Source organism: Schistocerca gregaria, chromosome 1, assembly GCF_023897955.1.
Source record: "Schistocerca gregaria isolate iqSchGreg1 chromosome 1, iqSchGreg1.2, whole genome shotgun sequence".
Classification (NCBI taxonomy): Eukaryota; Metazoa; Arthropoda; class Insecta; order Orthoptera; family Acrididae; genus Schistocerca; species Schistocerca gregaria.
Window position 1 is genome coordinate 806496617 of NC_064920.1, and position 19906 is coordinate 806516522.

The 19906-nt window shown below is 44.1% G+C and overlaps 1 protein-coding gene across 2 annotated transcripts in view; it reads left to right on the forward strand.

The window, feature by feature from the left end:
• The window catches only part of LOC126270526 (uncharacterized), a 54093-nt gene that overhangs the window by 13073 nt on the left and 21114 nt on the right, over positions 1–19906 (forward strand). For both annotated transcript variants that reach the window (XM_049974076.1, XM_049974077.1), the window contains exon 2: positions 9093–9932. In XM_049974076.1, coding sequence (XP_049830033.1) covers positions 9093–9932 — 840 coding nt within the window. The remainder of the gene's footprint in view (positions 1–9092; positions 9933–19906) is intronic.

The window sequence follows — 19906 nt, forward strand, 5'->3', positions numbered from 1 at the left end:
CGGGACCCCGAGCTAATGTGGCCTTCCTTCCTTTCCGGGCTGCACACCTTCCCCTTCCCCATCCCCCATCCCCCATCTTCGCCGCCCCTCACCTCTGCCTCTTTCCTTCCCTTTCTCCCCCTCTGGGAGTATGTTTTGTGCCTTCGTCCTTCCTTTGTCCTTCTCTTTTCCTTAGCTATTCTCTTTTCCTTAGCTATTCTCTTTTCCTTAGCTATTCTCTTTGCCCTTTTCTCCGCTGGGGCGTTTGAGACCCCTCTTCTTTCCTTTCCCTTTTTCCCTCCCTGTGAGTGTCTGAAGGCCGACCCACGCGTTTCCATGCATAACCGGCGACGGGGTAACGCGTAATTCCCCGCCCAGGGAGGGGCGATTTACCCGAGCTGATAACTTCCGAAAGTGCCGATTGGTCCCTCCGTCCGTTTGTCGGGAGGTGTGACCTGAGGTGTGAACAATCACCTAAGGTGGGAGTGCCCTCAGAGATGGCCCATAAAAGGAAGGAGTGCGCCCTCGGAGACGCCGGTAATCATGGGGGATACTTTCGCAATGGTTTCCTCATCTTCTACTATGTCAGCTAACAAGCGTAAGTTCAATGAGTCTCAGCTACAGACAGTTCTTCCATCATAGCCACAGTTCTTTGTTGTTTCTTGGTCTGACGAGTCACAACTTCAAGGTTAACCCTTTCATTATTCAGAAAGGTGTTGACACAATTTCAGGTCCTGTAAAGTCTTGTTCCAGATTACGAAATGGCACCTTGTTGTTAGAAACAGTCAGTGCCCTCCAGGCAAAAAAATTTCTGCGTTCTTCACTCCTACACACCTTCCCTGTCTGGGTGTAACCGCACCGTACTTTAAATTCATCACGTGGGGTCGTTTACACATGCTCCCTCGACGGATTGTCCGAAGAGGAAATTCAACACTACCTGTCTGACCAGGACGTAACGGCTCTTCAGTCATGAAAAGGGTTGACACGAACATCATTCCAACTGTCTTCTTGACATTTGACAAAGTTCACTCCCATCGAAAATCAAAACAGGCTATGAGATAATTTCTGTTCAACATTACATCCCAAACCCTACGCGTTGCTATTGGTGTCAGCGGTTCAATCACACCAGCCAGTCCTGTTCCAATCCTGCCAAATGTGTTAAGTGTGGCAAGGATATCCAGGAGGGTGCTTGTCCACCTCCATCTCCTCGTTGCATCAATGGTATGGGTGACCACACTGCTTCCTCTCGAGATTGCCTCATTTTTAAAGACGAAAAGATCATTCAGGAAATCAGAGTGAAGGAAAAGCTGTCGACCTTTGCTGCTCTAAAATTATACGCCAGTCAAAAGCCCACTGTGCCTCAGACAAGTAAATACAGCACTGTCCTTGCCTCTCCTCGGCCAACAAAGGAGGTAGCCACATAAACTTGTGACCTCACCTTTAGTGCCACTGTCGGCAGATTGGCCAGCGCAAAGATTGCCCATTCAACCTCCCCACTCTCGCCTGCTCACTCTATGGCTCACCCTTCTTCGGGTTCTGCTAAATCTCAAGCCCAAAAGTCAGTCACTCGGACTTGCAAAAAAGAGTCTACTTGTGAAGATTTTTTATGTACCCCAACTTCACAACCATCGATTCCTCCTTCATCTAAACATCATGTTTCCAAGAAGGCTAGTAAGAAACTCGGTTCATCTCCTTCTCCGCCACGGCGTGTCTCATCTACAGTACCACCTGGCGGCGGTAATCGCCCTCGGCCGTCTACTGTGTCGCCGAGATGCCGTACAGAAGATATCGTTGCCGTTCTAAGCAGACAGTGCACAAGACCATCGAGTTTGCTACAACATCTGGAGACAAGAAGAATCGTATACCAGTCAAGTCTGTCGCTGCTCAAGCCTTGCTGGACGGACCTTCTGTTTTCTGTGGTTGTCGACTTCATTTTAGTTTAGATATTAATGATTCTTTTGGTCATGGTAACGGATGGTTTACTGTAGCCATTGTCCGTGGAGATTCTGGAGTACCAAATGTTGGTGGACTCGAAAGTTTCGTTGACAAAGACATTGCATTTCGCACCTACCATATGGCCGAACTTGCTAATAAAGACTTTGGTAAATCAGCATATATTTCCCTTCTTCTTTGTCTTTATATACTCGTAACAGGAGGAAAATATCTGTAAATGAGTCTGTATTCATTTGGGTAAAAGGTAAAGGTGTATGTGAATATGTAAAGTTTGTTGGTGATTGTACTGTATATTTTCATAAATAAAGTTTTTATTTGCAAACTGATCTGTAGACTTTGGTAAATCCGCCCCAGGACCGGATGGTATCCACATCCAAATGTTGCTGCATTTATCAACCCATAGTCTGCGTTACCTCCTTCGCCTTTATAATCGAATTTGGACCGACAGTACTTTCCCAGACGATGGCGGGAAGCTATCGTCATTCCTGTTCCGAAACCTGGAAAGGACAATATCTCCCCTCTAGCTATCGCCCCATTTCTCTCATGAGTAGTGTATGTAAGGTTTTGGAGCGTATGGTGAATTGCCATTTAGCTTATTGGCTGGAGTCCCGCAGTCTTTTAACACCTGCCCAATGCGGTTTCGGAAAGCGTCGTTCTACAGTTGACCATCTTGTTGCTCTCTCCACTTATATCATGAACAATTTTCTCTGGAAACGCCAAACAGTAGCAATATTTTTTGATCTGGAGAGAGCATACGATACCTGTTGGAGGACAGGCATCCTCCGCACACTGTTCTCTTGGGGCTTTCGAGGTTGGCTGCCCCTTTTCCTTCGCAAATTTATGGCAGAGTGCACATTTAACGTGCGGGTGAACACCAGACTCTCCCGTACTTTCTCCCAAGAAAATGGGTACCCCAGGGCTTCGTGCTGTGTTGTACGGTTTGCCATTGCCATAAATCCGATTATGGATTGTCTCCTTCCTGATGTCTCGGGCTCCCTCTCTGTGGACGATTTTGCGATCTACTACAGCTCTCAACGGACCAGCCTTCTTGAACGACGTCTTCAAGGATGTCTCGATCGCCTCCACTCATGGAGCATTGAAACAGGCTTCTGCTTTTCTCCCAGTAAGGCTGTTTGTGTTAATTTTTGGCGTCGTACGGAGTTTCCTCCACTTTCCTTACATCTAGGACCTGTCAACCTTCCGTTTTTGGACGTCGCTAAATTCTTCGGTCTTATGTTTGACAGAACCCTGTGCCGGTCCTCCCACGTTTCCTATCTTTCGGTTCGCTGTCTGCGATCCCTCAACACCCTCCGTGTCCTGAATGGTACCTCCTGGGGAGCGGAACGAGTGGTCCTTCTCCGCCGCTATCACTCCTTATTGTGTTCGAAATTGGACTATGGAAGCATAGTTTACTCCTCTGCTTGGCCGTCTATTCTTCGGCGTCTCGACTCTATCCACCACTGTGGATTACGTTTAGTGTCTGGAGCTTTTTATATCAGCCCTGTGGAAAGCCTTTATGCTGAGACTGCTGAACCTCCGCTGTCCAGTCGGTGAGCTGTCCTGAGTCGTTACGCTAGCCATCTGTCTTCCATGCCTGCTAATCTGGCCCATGACATTTTTTTCGACGCCTCCTTGGATGTAGGGTATGCAGGCCGCCCTTCCTCCCTACTACCACCGGGAGTCTGCTTCCGTCAACTGCTCCATTCTCCTTCCTTCCGCTTTCCTAAAACCTTCTTCACAACTTGGGGTACAGCACTGCCTTGGCTCCGTCCCCGGATCTGCCTGCTCCGTAACCTTTGTCAGTTTCCCAAGGATGGTACCCCTTCACTTGTTTTTCATTGGGCATTTGCTGCTCTATGTGCACAAATGAAGGAAGCCACATTTATTTACACTGATGGCCCAAAAAACATAATTAGGTGTAGGGAGTGCCTATATTGTTGGCGACTCCCCAAATCGATTTCGGGTTCCTGACCAGTGTTCGGTTTATACTGCGGAGCTTTACGCTGTTCTCCAGGCTGTCCAATACATCCGCCGCCATCAGCAGATACAGTATGTTGTGTGTTCAGATTCTCTCAGCTCTCTCCTCAGTCTCCAAGCTCTCTACCCTGTCCACCCTCTGGTCCACCGGATTCAGGACTGCCTACACTTGCTCCATTTGGGGGTGTCTCGGTGGCGTTACTGTGGATCCCTGGACACATTGGTATCTGTGGAAATGAGGCAGCCGATATAGCGGCCAAGACTGCAGTCTCTCTTCTTCAGCCAGCTATTTGCATTATTCCCTTCGCCGAGCTATGGAATGGTTTTTTTTTTTTGGCATGCACATTGGTTGACACTCCGCAATAATAAATTGCGGGACGTGAAAGCTCTTCCCTGTGCTTGGACCTCTTCCTCCCGAACACGTCGTCAGGAGGAGGTAATTTTAACTAAACTCCGGATAGGGCACTGTCTTTTTAGGCATTGACATTTTTTAAGTGGCGATCCTCTCCCACTCTGTCCCCGCTGCTCTCAGCTGTGGACGGTAAGACACCTTTTACTCGAGTGCCCCTACTTTACTAAGTGCTGCACCCGTCTACAGCTGTCGCCTGATATATCTTCCATTTTAGCAGATGACACGTGCTCAGCCGATCGTGTTCTCGAGTTTATTAGTGCCAGTGAGATGACGTCAGTCATTTGAAGCTCCTTTTGGGACAACTAACCCCCTTTTATAGTGTTGTTTTTTTTTTTAAAGCTTTCCTTCTGTTTTTAGTTTCTCCAATTTTTTTGAGGTTCATTCCCATTGCTGCTGGTTTCCAGTTTCGTTTTTTTGCCTTTTCCTAAGTCACAGACCGGGCGCTAATGACCATAGCAGTTTTGCGCCCAAAAAAAATTGTAGTTCTCCTGCGCATCCAAATTACAGTCTCCTTTTTGCCAACCACGGCAGCTAATTTCCAGCATCAGCGGCCCACGTCAGGTCTTATCGCGTCTGGTCCCTTCTGTCTAAACTAGAGTTCTTTCTGTTACCACCTCTCCTCGAGGTCCATTCATGTGGTCAACACAATCAAACACCTTAGTTAAATCAAAAATATGCCTAGCATTTGAAGGCTTTTGTTTAACCTATCCAGTACCTCACAGAGAAAAGCGAATATAGTATTTTCAGTTGTTAAACCACTTCTAAAGCTGAACTGTAAATTTGTTGGCAGATTGCGTGATATAAAATTATCTATTATCCCAGATACATAGCCTTTTCAATAACTTTAGCAAACACTGATGGCATAGAAATAGTCAAACGTTTCAGACTTGAAGTAGGAGTGTGAATCTGGGTTATTTCAATTTATTCCCCCAAACCACCTTCCACTTCTTTACAAGGTGACTTGCTTGGAATTTGCAGCCACTCTTCTTTACTGGATAGCTGGCTGCTGGAAACCTTTTTGACTCCTTCGTCAAATAACGCTAGGTACAACAATTTTTAGACTCTTTGTGCTTATGATGTAATTAGACATGATTGCAAACTTTGCTTTTTGTTAATTAATGACTTATTTGACTTTCATACACATTAAAACTCTCACTTTCAACGTAAATATATAAATTCTGGTAAGTCCCTCGTACAGCCGAACGTCAGAAACAAACTAAATTACAGTTAAAAGGAAGTCTGTTTTGATACCATAACTTTTCTTAACGTAAATCAGAAAATAAGTCTTGCAAATAGTAAGGTTTCGTCAGGAATGTTCAAGAGTTATTTTTCAACTGTCTTTATTTTAACAAAAATAGTCAATGGCCCAATAAGCACAGAGCTGCATATAAACTCCATGGTTCTTCCTTACACACTCACTAAAACATCTATGGACTGCCCGACAGGTACTTGCCGGTTCCATTCATCCGCCGCCTCTACTTTCTTCCCACGACTGATTTTAAACCTGCACACACAAACATGTGACGTGCAGTAAGTAGGATTCTACCATCCCACTCTCATATCCAGAATTTTGTGTGTTCGAGGCGGTAGAAGGCTGAGTGGTTCTAGAATTTACACAGAAATTCTTGAATCAGCAAACTAGGTCTAAAATTGTCTCCATTATCTTTTTCTCCCTTTTTATAAAGCGGCTTGACTCCTGAGTACTTCAATTGTTCAGGAAACTGACGATTCCTAAAGGAAAATTTACAAATATGGCTAAATACAGGGCTAACGAGTGCAGCACAAGACTTTAATATTGTTAGGCACTCCACCATATCCATGAGAGTACTTAGTCTTCAGTAATTTAATTATTGACTCAATCTCTCCTTGTCTGTATCACAAAGGAGTATTTCAGACATAAATCTCTGAAAGGCGTTACTGCACAATCAAGCAGTTTACTGCAGCTTGTTGCTCCTCCTTACGCTTTTAGAAGGAATCCACAGTCCTATATCACTTCCACATGCATCATACCAAGTTAACCCATAGATTCATTTTGTGTAACAAGCTGCCCCTACATTGAGGTTGTGGATCCTTGTGGACAGCAGCTCATATCTTGGAGGAATGCCTCCTGCTTTTGGCCCTCAATGACAAGTATGGACTTCCAGGATCATTGGCTCTAATATTAGCAGATGATTCACTGATGATTGATGATTGGCCTAGTTCTCAGTGTTCTCCGTGAAAGTGGTTTTTATTCTCAGGTATAAGGTTCCAGAGTGGGGGTAGTATGGTTGGGGAAGGAGTTCCTCCCATGGTATGCTGAGTCTGGGGGTTGCTAGACTCTACCTCCTTCACCCTCTTTCACTCTGTTCTAATTACTTTTAGGTTCAGTTTGCCACCTTTCTGCTGCAACTAATTCTCTATTTTAGGTCTCTCACTCTTTTGAATAGTGGGTGCTCTTGACTGTAATGGATCAGGGGTGGGAGAGCTGTGGGTGCGACATTTCCTGTTGTACGCAGAGCCCCGGGAGGCACCCATTTGCTAATTTACCTATTTCTTTCATCCTGCTTTTATTACTGATGATACAAAAGACGTTTGTTATGTTTTTAGCTCTGTTGCTTTTAGTGTTATGAATTTCCTGACTGATTAAAAAATTTCTGGCTGCAACACACTTGAATTAAGGGACTGATGACCTTGTTTGATCCCCGCCCCCCCCCTCCCCGGCTCCCCTCTCCCCCCTCCCCCCTCCCAATCAACCAATGTGATGGTCCTCCCCTAACTTGTCCTGTAATTGAGGGCCTACAGGTCTGCCATTCCATTTTGTCAATGTTCACTTCCAGTGACTGATTTAATATTGAGATTTAATCTTCCTTTCTTACAAATGAAACATTTTCTGAGTGGAGGGTGTAAGTGAATAGATAAAATGTTGCTGCTAGTTCTGGTGATTAAATTGAAAGGGTCCTTTAGTGTATTTTGACAAATTTCTTGATAATAGAAAGTGGTGTTTGGGGTACTTAGAGAAGAATTTTTAAAACCGCAGGTGCATAGGCTATGAAGCCTCTATTGTGGAAGGAACTACTACTACCTATATAGAGGACTGTTATAAATGAATCTAATGTAAACAAGTGCTATGGGTAATGTAAGACTAAGATGAGAATACTAGCATGTTCTGTAGGGAACTTGATTATATGAACCTGAAGTAAATTGAACTTAAAACCTATAGAGATTTTAAGTTCATAGTTGAATTAGGATGTTTGTCCTTGGGGGCCCACAGTTAGATTGGGGAAGAAGTTATATAGGTGGCAAAAATAGCATTTGACTAATCCTTTGGAACTGTAGTTAGAGCCATTGCAAAATGTTATTTCTCTGCTAGCCTAACTGTTACTTGCATTCCAAACGTGAATTGATCGTCCTGGCACATTATTTCTGTATTCATACTATATTTACAGCTCTGAAGTTACTATTTCCTCCTCATTTTCAGCTAATGGTGCTGCTTTAGCAGCAAACTTTATACAGCTGAACTTCCTTCTGCAAATGTCATTTTGATTGAAGATTGTTCTTTATTATTTATGTCAAATATTGAAAATTTTAAAAAGTAGAGTACATCCACCATCCGGGTCAAGTTCATTCTTTCCCAGGTTTTTATTTTGTGTGCAGTTTACAAAGAATCTCTTTACCTTCCATTCCAAGAATTGAAGGAGACTTTAAACTTGTATTTGAAAGATGTGGATTTCTTTTGTTACGAGTTGCCTGAGACTGTAGTTTGCAGAGCAGCTGGTTGTAGACTCTCCCTTTGATTTGTTAGTTCTACCATTGCACCCACTTAGTTCACATGCAACTTGGGACTTTATTATTGTTGATAGGTTCTGGGTGTTTCTTACTTGGCTGCCAATGTCTTAATTTTCAGTTCAATGGCATCAATTTGAGTCCTGCTGCTGTAGGGATTAATAATTTGTTTAATATTGTCATATAGTGTTCTGGTGTGGTAGGGAATGAGGGCATTGATAGGGGAAAGACTTGTAACATTTGGACTTGTTGATAAAACTATAAACAAACTGTTGTTCAGTTTTTATGATGTTGCTTAGTAGCTAACTCCACCTTAACACCAAATTTTCCATAGTACTGAGAAAATGTGTCCTATAGATTTTTTTTCCTCACTGTGTAAACAATTTTGTTAGTAAAAAGGAAACATTGTACCACATATTTAGGTTCAGTCTCTTTTGAGAAAAGTTTGTTGCAAGTTTCTAAATGCAATCTCAGGTTTCTGAGACTGAAACAGAGCTTTGATCATATTGTGATATTTGCAAGATAATGTGAGAATTCAGAAGTCGTGCCAACAGCAGTGAGAATTGCTCCCCATATTAACAAATTGCAAAAGGTGAAGAATGAAAAATTTGGATCAAAGTAAAAAATTATAATATGGTCATAATTTTCCATCAGTTTGTTGCATGCTAAACTAGCATTTTGCTTCATTGACATCTGATATGAGAACAGTCCTCCATTAGTACATCCTGCATTTGTAAATTCAGTTTAAGGGCTGTGTTCAATTTCACATTTTCAAAGTCATTTCAGCAATTGTTGCAACATTTGGCCAAATTTTTTTTTTTGGCATTGACCAGCTTTGTCCCGTGTAACTAAAAAAGCTATAAAAACACTTTAATTGACTTATCTTGCAGGACACAAAATGGTAAATTTTTATTTTTGTTTGTCCTTGACTTTCGCAGTTACACTGATAACCAAACAGTGAATGTATCCAATTAATTTATTTATTTATTAATTTTTTTTTTTTTTTCAGATGGACAGCTGCTCATCACCATGGAATGGCGAGGAAGTTGGTACCCCAAATACCAGTCAATATTTTCCAGATGATAGTGGTTACTTGAGTAACCCAGGGAGCTCAGGGTCAGAAAGTAACTGTGTCCGCTTTAGACGGGGTAGTTGCAGCAGTCCATATAACAGTAGGTCCCCAGTTGACTACTGCTGTAACATAATACCATCAACAGCAGCCTCCCAGCAGAACTGCTATACTAAGGGACAGTTGGACAGTTTGCAGAAGACTGAGAGAGCTCATTGTGATTCACTTTTGCTCAATGATATTGGTTGCTGTAAAGAAACAGTCTCTCTGCAAGACAAGCTGCTGGCAGCTTCTTGCAGAGAAGATAATTTGCCAAGATTGGCAGGAAGCAAAAGTTATTCTTTTTTAAAATCGTCTCAGTATTCTACGCCGACTTCTGATAGAAGTACTTCATTACAAACTGCTTCTGGTATTTCTGACTCCCAGACACCAGAAAAAATAGATTTAAATCCATGTGAACAGTCATTTTCAAAGTGCTTCTTTACACATTGTGGCAATGAAAACGAGTCGCTGTATGAGTCAAGTATAATAAGTAAGTCAACTGTACCATATTCATGGAGCAGTAAACTGGGCAAACCTCGTGTAGATGTGTTGGCTGCACTGGCCAGTTATCGGCCAGTTGTGTCAAGGATTTTACAGTTCCTACGGCCTGAAGACCTTGTAGCAGTAGCTGCAGTTTCACACACATGGCGTAACATCTGTAAAAATGACAAGCAGGCAAATCGACGTCGCCAAATTTACCTTCGTGCAAAAATTCAGCTGAAAGAAAATAAAGAGGAGGTAAGCTAAGGTTTGCAATTACGTAATTGGGAGGGGGGGGGGGGACTTGTTCTATAATTATTCCTAACAATATATTTAGTACCTGCTATTTTATTTCCTGACATATTTTTTCATGCAATATAGTCTTCCATGTTGGTTTTACTTACTTTCTGCCTAATTTCCAAAGACTCTTAGGGATTGGACATAACATGCTGTCCACATTCTACATGCTGTCACAAGAGACAAGTCAGGGGCTCTGGAGAAAGAATTTGTCAGACTTCTCTTGGCTTGAGAAATAAATACTGCCTCATTTGATCATTTTGTGTATAGTGGTTCACTGTAAGAAATAATTGCCACTTAACCATTCAGGCTATTTTCTGATACATTTTAGGTGTAATCACGCAAATTATTAACTCTAAATTTCAGTAATGGATGTTTAGGAACCTCTTAGTTCAAAGCTATTGAACTTGTGTGCAAAGTATGCAAAAGTGCTGATTATTTTTTAGGTTTAGGATAATTCCCATTTATTGTCCCATCTCATTTGCATATCTTTAATCTGATTACTTACTTTGATTACTCTGGATCATCTTCAGATCCAAAACAAAGTAAACCTAAATATGTACCATCTTTTATTTTAAAATAAGTATAAAATAAAAGAATTGTGCATAAATGTAGAATTCACCTCAGTTGCTGCATCATTAACTAAGGTTGACTGTACAGAACCATATCATGCCAAGAGTTTAAAATGGGGGTTTGTGCTAAAACTATGGACTGTATAAGTATGTAAATATTCTGTTTGAAAAATTACTTGTATAGAAAAATGGGTACGTAGAATGTAAACAGTTAAAATAGTGAAATTATAAAACGAATTGGGGAAGGGGGAATTGAGTGGACAAAGAAGGCAGGAGGAAGGATTGTTGTGGGGATGTGATGGATTTAACAAGAGAGGGTTTCCTATTAAAGTTGCAAAAAGTCTGTAAGAAACCTTCTGTTAACTACCAAAATGATGCATAAACTGTAAAAGGGGATTGAATAAAAGTGGAAATAAAGTAGTGAAAATTGAATTAGTTCCATATGATGTTCAAAGATGGAGACTGGAAGTATAAAGTCATAAGGTCTTGCTATCACTTTGAAGAAGACCTTATGACTTCATACTTTCAGTGTTGCTGTGCCCAAGTATTTAGTGATTTCAGAGTATGTGGTTTGGCAGGAACCTAAGAGGGTAGTTTAAATTGCTGCAAGTGAAACAAGGAGAATTAACATTCATATTCTTCCTTATCACAAATTCACTGAAGAGCCAAAGAAACTGATACACCTGCCTAATTTTGTGCTGGGTCCCCATGAGCACGTTGAAACACTGTAACACAACGTCGCATGGTCTTACCTAACCACAAAGAATCCTGCAGAGATGTGAGATGTCGTGCGTGTGGGATGTCGCCTTGTCCTGCTGGTAATGGCCAAGTCAATTGGAATGCGCAACGGACAAGAATGACTGCAGGTGATCAGGCAGGATGCTTACATGTGTCACTTGTCAGTCTACATCTACATCCATACTCGACAAGCCACCGGATGGTGTGTGGTGGAGGGTACCTTGAGTACCTCTATCGGTTCTCCCTTCTATTCCAGTCTCGTATTGTTCGTGGAAAGAAAAGTTGTTGGTATGCCTCTGTGTGGGCACCAATATCTCTGATTTTATCCTCCTCGTGGAGATATACGTAGGAGGGAGCAATATACTGCTTGACTCCTCGGTGAAGGTATGTCCTCAAAACTTCAACAAAAGCCCCTACTGAGTGTCTCTCTTGCAGAGTCTTCCAATGGGGTTTATCTATCATCTCTCTAACGCTTCCACGATTACTAAATGAGCCTGTAATGAAGCGCACTGCTCTTTGTTCTATCTCCTCTTGTCCCCTTCCCCCCTCACCCCTCTTCGCTCCTTCGCCCCTGGGTTGCGACTACCTCTCATTGTGCCCTGAAATGAGAAATTGACTGCCCGCTATCCTCCCTAGCCCTCCCACAGTGGTATTCCGCCATCCACTGAACCTACACAAAATACTCATCCGTCCTTACACAAACCCTGCTACCAGCCAGTTTCCTCATGGGTTCTACCCCTGTAATAGACGTAGATGGAAGACCTCTCCCATACATCCTCTCGCCACTGCCTACTCCAGTCTAGTCACAAACATCACCTATCCCATCAAAGGCAGGGCTAACTGTGAAACCAGTCATGCCATGACAACCAACAAGCTGTCTGTTGGCATGAGTGGTCACTGACACACTGTGGCCAAGAATGAAGTGGATCACCCTGTTGCTGAGCACACTGAGAAACATGACATCCTTCATTTCAGTGATTGCTTCACAGCCTGTGCCATATGGATCCTTCACACCAACACCAGCTTTTCTGAATTGCGCAGGTGGGAACTTCCCTGCAGTATATTCTACATTCCCATAACCCTCCTGGCCTCAATCTTTGTTAGTCACTGCCCTCACTCATCCAGCCCCTTCCATGTTCCCATTCCAACACTAAACAGCTGTCATTCCACCATCACACCCTATCGTTTTACTTCTATCATTTTCTGCTGCCCTCTGTCTAACCTGCAGCACTTCACTGTCCACCACCCCTACCATACTATCCCTCGACCTCCCTGTCCCAGCCTCCTCCTTACCCCCACCAAGTCACCACACCCATATCATGCTCTGATGCTGCTGCTCACAGTGTGGTTTCAGTTGCCCGAGACTGCAGTTTGGTGTGTGTGTGTGTGTGTGTGTGTGTGTGTGTGTGTGTGTGTGTGTGTGTGTGTGTGTGTGAATATCAAAATTCAAGAATAAGACAGAGGCATGCATCCCTGGGAGAAAAGAAATATATTTTCAAGCATTTTGTTAGTTTGTGCATTAATTTAGACTGGGAATGTTTCACTTAACATGTACAAATAAAATAGAAAGAAACTTCCACATGGGAAAAATATATTAAAAACAAAGATTCCAAGACTTACCAAGCGGGAAAGCGCCGGCAGACAGGCACATGAACAAAACACACAAACACACACACAGAATTACTAGCTTTAGCAACCGATGGTTGCTTCTTCAGGAAGGAGAGGGAAAGACGAAAGGATGTGGGTTTTAAGGGAGAGGGTAAGGAGTCATTCCAATCCCGGGAGCGGAAAGACTTCCCTTAGGGGAAAAAAAGGACAGATATGTACACTCTCTCTCGCGCGCGCGCGCGCTCACACACACACACACACACGCGCACGCGCACGCGCATTTAAAGGCAAAGAGTAAGGGCAGAGATGTCAGTCGAGGCGGAAGTACAGAGGCAAAGAAGTTGTTGAAAGACAGGTGAGGTATGAGCGGCGGCAACTTGAAATTAGCGGAGATTGAGGCCTGGCGGATATCGAGAAGAGAGGATATACTGAAGGGCGAGTTCCCATCTCCGGAGTTCGGATAGGTTGGTGTTGGTGGGAAGTATCCAGATAACTCGGACGGTGTAACACTGTGCCAAGATGTGCTGGCCGTGCATCAAGGCATGTTTAGCCACAGGGTGATCCTCATTACCAACAAACACTGTCTGCCTGTGTCTATTCATGCGAATGGACAGTTTGTTGCTGGTCATTCCCACATAGAAATCGTCACAGTGCAGGCAGGTCAGTTGGTAAATCACGTGGGTGCTTTCACACGTGGCTCTCCCTTTGATCGTGTACACCTTCCGTGTTACAGGACTGGAGTAGGTGGTGGTGGTGGTGGTGGTGGTGGTGGTGGTGGTGGTGGTGGTGGTGCATAGGACAGGTTTTAGACCGGGGCGATTGCAAGGGTAGGAGCCAGAGGGTAGGGAAGGTGGTTTGGGGATTTCATAGGGATGAACCAAGAGGTTACGAAGGTTAGGTGGACGGCGGAAAGACACTCTTGGTGGAGTGGGGAGGATTTCATGAAGGATTGATCTCATTTCGGGGCAGGATTTTAGGAAGTCGTATCCCTGCTGGAGAGCCACATTCAAGGTCTGATCCAGTCCCGGGAAGTATTCTGTCACAAGTGGGGCACTTTTGGGGTTCTTCTGTGAGAGGTTCTGAGTTTGAGGGGATGAGGAAGTGGCTCTGGTTATCTGCTTCTGTACCAGGTTGGGAGGGTAGTTGCGGGATGCGAAAGCTGTTTTCAGGTTGTTGGTGTAATGGTCGAGGGATTCAGGACTGGAGCAGATTCGTTTGCCACGAAGGCCTAGGCTGTAGGGAAGGGACCGTTTGATATGGAATGGGTGGCAGCTGTCATAATGGAGGTACTGTTGCTTGTTGGTGGGTTTGATGTGGACGGATGTGTGCAGCTGGCCATTGGACAGATGGAGGTCAACGTCTAGGAAAGTGGCATGGGATTTGGAGTAGGACCAGGTGAATCTGATGGAACCAAAGGAGTTGAGGTTGGAGAGGAAATTCTGGAGTTGTTCTTCACTGTGAGTCCAGATCATGAAGATGTCATCAATAAATCTGTACCAAACTTTGGGTTGGCAGGCTTGGGTACCCAAGAAGGCTTCCTCTAAGCGACCCATAAATAGGTTGGCATACGAGGGGGCCATCCTGGTACCCATGGCTGTTCCCTTTAATTGTTGGTATGTCTGGCCTTCAAAAGGGAAGAAGTTGTGGGTCAGGATGAAGCTGGCTAAGGTGACGAGGAAAGAGGTTTTAGGTAGGGTGGCAGGTGATCGGCGTGAAAGGAAGTGCTCCATTGCAGCGAGGCCCTGGACGTGTGGGATATTCGTGTATAGGGAAGTGGCATCAATGGTTACAAGGATGGTTTCCGGGGGTAACAGACTGGGTACGGATTCCAGGCGTTCGAGAAAGTGGTTGGTGTCTTTGATGAAGGATGGGAGACTGCATGTAATGGGTTGAAGGTGTTGATCTACGTAGGCAGAGATACGTTCTGTGGGGGCTTGGTAACCAGCTACAATGGGGCGGCCAGGATGTTTGGGTTTGTGAATTTTAGGAAGTAGGTAGAAGGTAGGAGTGCGAGGTGTCGGTGGGGTCAGGAGTTTGATGGAGTCAGGTGAAAGGTTTTGTAGGGGGCCTAAGGTTCTGAGGATTCCTTGAAGCTCCGCCTGGACATCAGGAATGGGATTACCTTGGCAAACTTTGTATGTAGAGTTGTCTGAAAGCTGACGCAGTCCCTCAGCCACATACTCCCGACGATCAAGTACCACGGTCGTGGAACCCTTGTCAGCCGGAAGAATGATGATGGATTTGTCAGCTTTCAGATCACGGATAGCCTGGGCTTCGGCTGTGGTGATGTTGGGAGTAGGATTAAGGTTTTTCAAGAATGATTGAGAGGCAAGGCTGGAAGTGAGAAATTCCTGGAAGGTTTGGAGAGGGTGATTTTGAGGAAGAGGAGGTGGGTCCCGCTGTGATGGAGGACGGAACTGTTGCAGGCAGGGTTCAATTTGGATAGTGTCTTGGGGAGTTGGATCATTAGGAGTGGGTTCAGGATTGTTTTTCTTCGTGGCAAAGTGATATTTCCAGCAGAGACTAAAAGTGTAGGACAGTAAATCTTTGACAAGGGCAGTTTGGTTGAACCTGGGAGTGGGGCTGAAGGTGAGGCCTTTGGATAGGGCAGAGGTTTCGGGTTGGGAGAGGGGTTTGGAGGAAAGGTTAACTACTGAATTGGGGTGCTGTGGTTCCAGATTGTGTTGACTAGAATTTTGAGGTGTTAGGGGGAGGGGAGCTGGAAGTGGGAGATTGAGTAGATGGGAGAGACTGGGTCTGTGTGCAATGAGAGGAGGTTGAGGTTTGTTGGAAAGGTTGTGGAGGGTGAGTGAGTTGCCTTTCCGGAGGTGGGAAACCAGGAGATTGGATAGTTTTTTGAGGTGCAGGGTGGCATGTTGTTCTAATTTGCGGTTGGCCTGTAGGACGATGCTATGTACAGCCGGTGTGGATGTGGGAGAGGAAAGATTGAGAACTTCGATTTGGGATAGGAGTTGACGGGTGTGTTCATTGGCCGAGTCGATGTATAGGTGAAGGATTAGGCGGGTGAGGGCTATGGATTGTGCTGTTTGGAACTGGTATAAGGACTGATGGAAAGAAGGATTGCAGCCAGAGATGGGAACTTTAAGTGTGAGGCCTTTGGGAGTAATGCCAAATGTCAGACAAGCCTGAGTAAATAAAATATGGGAGCGTAATCTGGCTAGGGTGAAGGCATGTTTGCGGAGGGAATGTAAATAAAATTTAACGGGGTTGTTGTAGGGATGTTGTGAGGTTGACATGGTATTAGTAGGTGGAAAGGGTAATAGGTTAAAGTGAAAGTAAATAGAGATTTATATAGGGAGAGATAAAGGTGTGAAAAACGTCGAAAAAGTGTTGGTTTGAGATGAGCTATGTTGATCATGTGCTGAAATTAGGTTGGTGAACAACAATGGGTGCAAAGGTTGGGTAGTTATGTTGTCTCCAGATCACGTTAAAGGGTGGGGAAATTCAAGAAAATTTCGAAAAAAGTTTCGTATAAATAATTTCCGAAAAAATAAAATTCGAAAAAAAATTTCGAATAAAATCTCGAAGAATATGTGTGTAAATGTATTCAAAGGACTGGTTATGTACTGGCAGGTTATGAGAACGAGGCTAACAATTGTTTGATGAAGAAATAATGTGTAAACCTGTGGGAAGCTGCTAAAAAATGATTGGTTATGTGGGAAAAACGGGAATGGAAATAAAACGAAAGTTGTTGGAAAAAACTGAGATGGTTGTGTAATGGGTGAAAGGAACTGAAGCTGTGAAATAGTATTCACGAGTTTACACGAAATGTTTGTAAACTTGGAACAATGTATTTTATAGCAGCGGTTATGTTGAAAGCGTTGAATTTTAGGTTATGGTTTGGAAGTAAATTACGTATTATTGAGTATAATTAGGCAGGATAAAATGTATGGTAGATTACGGAAAAATGGAAGATGAATACAAAGTGAAACTTCTTGTACAAACGAAAAGAGAAAGTAAGACGATAGAGATTTCGAAATGCAACAGAGACAATAACAAACGTAATTGTTGGGTTCAAATTAATGATGATGTAAATAAAATAGAAAGAAACTTCCACATGGGAAAATATATTAAAAACAAAGATTCCAAGACTTGCCAAGCGGGAAAGCGCCGGCAGACAGGCACATGAACAAAACACACAAACACACACACAGAATTACTAGCTTTAGCAACCGATGGTTGCTTCTTCAGGAAGGAGAGGGAAAGACGAAAGGATGTGGGTTTTAAGGGAGAGGGTAAGGAGTCATTCCAATCCCGGGAGCGGAAAGACTTACCTTAGGGGAAAAAAAAGGACAGATGTACACTCGCGCACACACACACATATCCATCAGCTTCAGTTCCTTTCACCCATTACACAACCATCTCAGTTTTTTCCAACAACTTTCGTTTTATTTCCATTCCCGTTTTTCCCACATAACCGATCATTTTTTAGCAGCTTCCCACAGGTTTACACGTTATTATTTCTTCATCAAACAATTGTTAGCCTCGTTCTCATAACCTGCCAGTACATAACCAGTCCTTTGAATACATTTACACCCATATTCTTTGAGATTTTATTCGAAAATTTTTTTCGAATTTTATTTTTCCGGAAATTATTTTTTCGAAAATTATTTTTTCGAAATTTTTTTGAATTTCCCCACCCTTTAACGTGATCTGGAGACAACATAACTACCCAACCTTTGCACCCATTGTTGTTCACCAACCTAAGTTCTGCACATGATCAACATAGCTCATCTGAAACCAACACTTTTTCGACTTTTTTCACACCTTTATCTCTCCCTACATAAATCTCTAAATCTCTATTTACTTTCACTTTAGCCTATTACCCTTTCCACCTACTAATACCATGTCAACCTCACAACATCCCTACAACAACCCCATTAAATTTTATTTACATTCCCTCGGCAAACATGCCTTCACCCTAGCCAGATTACGCTCCCATATTTTATTTACTCAGGCTTGTCTGACATTTGGCATTACTCCCAAAGGCCTCACACTTAAAGTTCCCATCTCTGGCTGCAATCCTTCTTTCCATCAGTCCTTATACCAGTTCCAAACAGCACAATCCATAGCCCTCACCCGCCTAATCCTTCACCTATACATCGACTCGGCCAATGAACACACCCGTCAACTCCTATCCCAAATCAAAGTCCTCAATCTTTCCTCTCCCACATCCAAACCGGCTGTACATAGCATCCTCCTACAGGCCAACCGCAAATTAGAACAACATGCCACCCTGCACCTCAAAAAACTATCCAATCTCCTGGTTTCCCACCTCCGGAAAGGCAACTCACTCACCCTCCACAACCTTTCCAACAAACCTCAACCTCCTCTCATTGCACACAGACCCAGTCTCTCCCATCTACTCAATCTCCCACTTCCAGCTCCACTCTCCCCAACACCTCAAAATTCTAGTCAACACAATCTGGAACCACAGCACCCCAATTCAGTAGTTAACCTTTCCTCCAAACCCCTCTCCCAATCCGAAACCTCTGTCCTATCCAAAGGCCTCACCTTCAGCCCCACTCCCAGGTTCAACCAAACTGCCCTTGTCAAAGATTTACTGTCCTACACTCGTAGTCTCTGCTGGAAGAAAAACAATCCTCATCCCACTCCTAATGATCCAACTCCCCAAGACACTATCCAAATTGAACCCTACCTGCAACAGTTCCGTCCTCCATCACAGTGGGACCCACCTCCTCTTCCTCAAAATCACCCTCTCCAAACCTTCCAGGAATTTCTCACTTCCAGCCTTGCCTCTCAATCATTCTTGAAAAACCTTAATCCTACTCCCAACATCACCACAGCCGAAGCCCAGGCTATCCGTGATCTGAAAGCTGACAAATCCATCATCATTCTTCCGGCTGACAAAGGTTCCACGACCGTGGTACTTGATCGTCTGAAGTATGTGGCTGAGGGACTGCGTCAGCTTTCAGACAACTCTACATACAAAGTTTGCCAAGGTAATCCCATTCCTGATGTCCAGGCGGAGCTTCAAGGAATCCTCAGAACCTTAGGCCCCCTACAAAACCTTTCACCTGACTCCATCAAACTCCTGACCCCACCGACACCTCGCACTCCTACCTTCTACCTACTTCCTAAAATTCACAAACCCAAACATCCTGGCCGCCCCATTGTAGCTGGTTACCAAGCCCCCACAGAACGTATCTCTGCCTACGTAGATCAACACCTTCAACCCATTACATGCAGTCTCCCATCCTTCATCAAAGACACCAACCACTTTCTCGAACGCCTGGAATCCGTACCCAGTCTGTTACCCCCGGAAACCATCCTTGTAACCATTGATGCCACTTCCCTATACACGAATATCCCACACGTCCAGGGCCTCGCTGCAATGGAGCACTTCCTTTCACGCCGATCACCTGCCACCCTACCTAAAACCTCTTTCCTCGTCACCTTAGCCAGCTTCATCCTGACCCACAACTTCTTCCCTTTTGAAGGCCAGACATACCAACAATTAAAGGGAACAGCCATGGGTACCAGGATGGCCTCCTCGTATGCCAACCTATTTATGGGTCGCTTAGAGGAAGCCTTCTTGGTTACCCAAGCCTGCCAACCCAAAGTTTGGTACAGATTTATTGATGACATCTTCATGATCTGGACTCACAGTGAAGAACAACTCCAGAATTTCCTCTCCAACCTCAACTCCTTTGGTTCCATCAGATTCACCTGGTCCTACTCCAAATCCCATGCCACTTTCCTAGACGTTGACCTCCATCTGTCCAATGGCCAGCTGCACACATCCGTCCACATCAAACCCACCAACAAGCAACAGTACCTCCATTATGACAGCTGCCACCCATTCCATATCAAACGGTCCCTTCCCTACAGCCTAGGCCTTCGTGGCAAACGAATCTGCTCCAGTCCTGAATCCCTCGACCATTACACCAACAACCTGAAAACAGCTTTCGCATCCCGCAACTACCCTCCCAACCTGGTACAGAAGCAGATAACCAGAGCCACTTCCTCATCCCC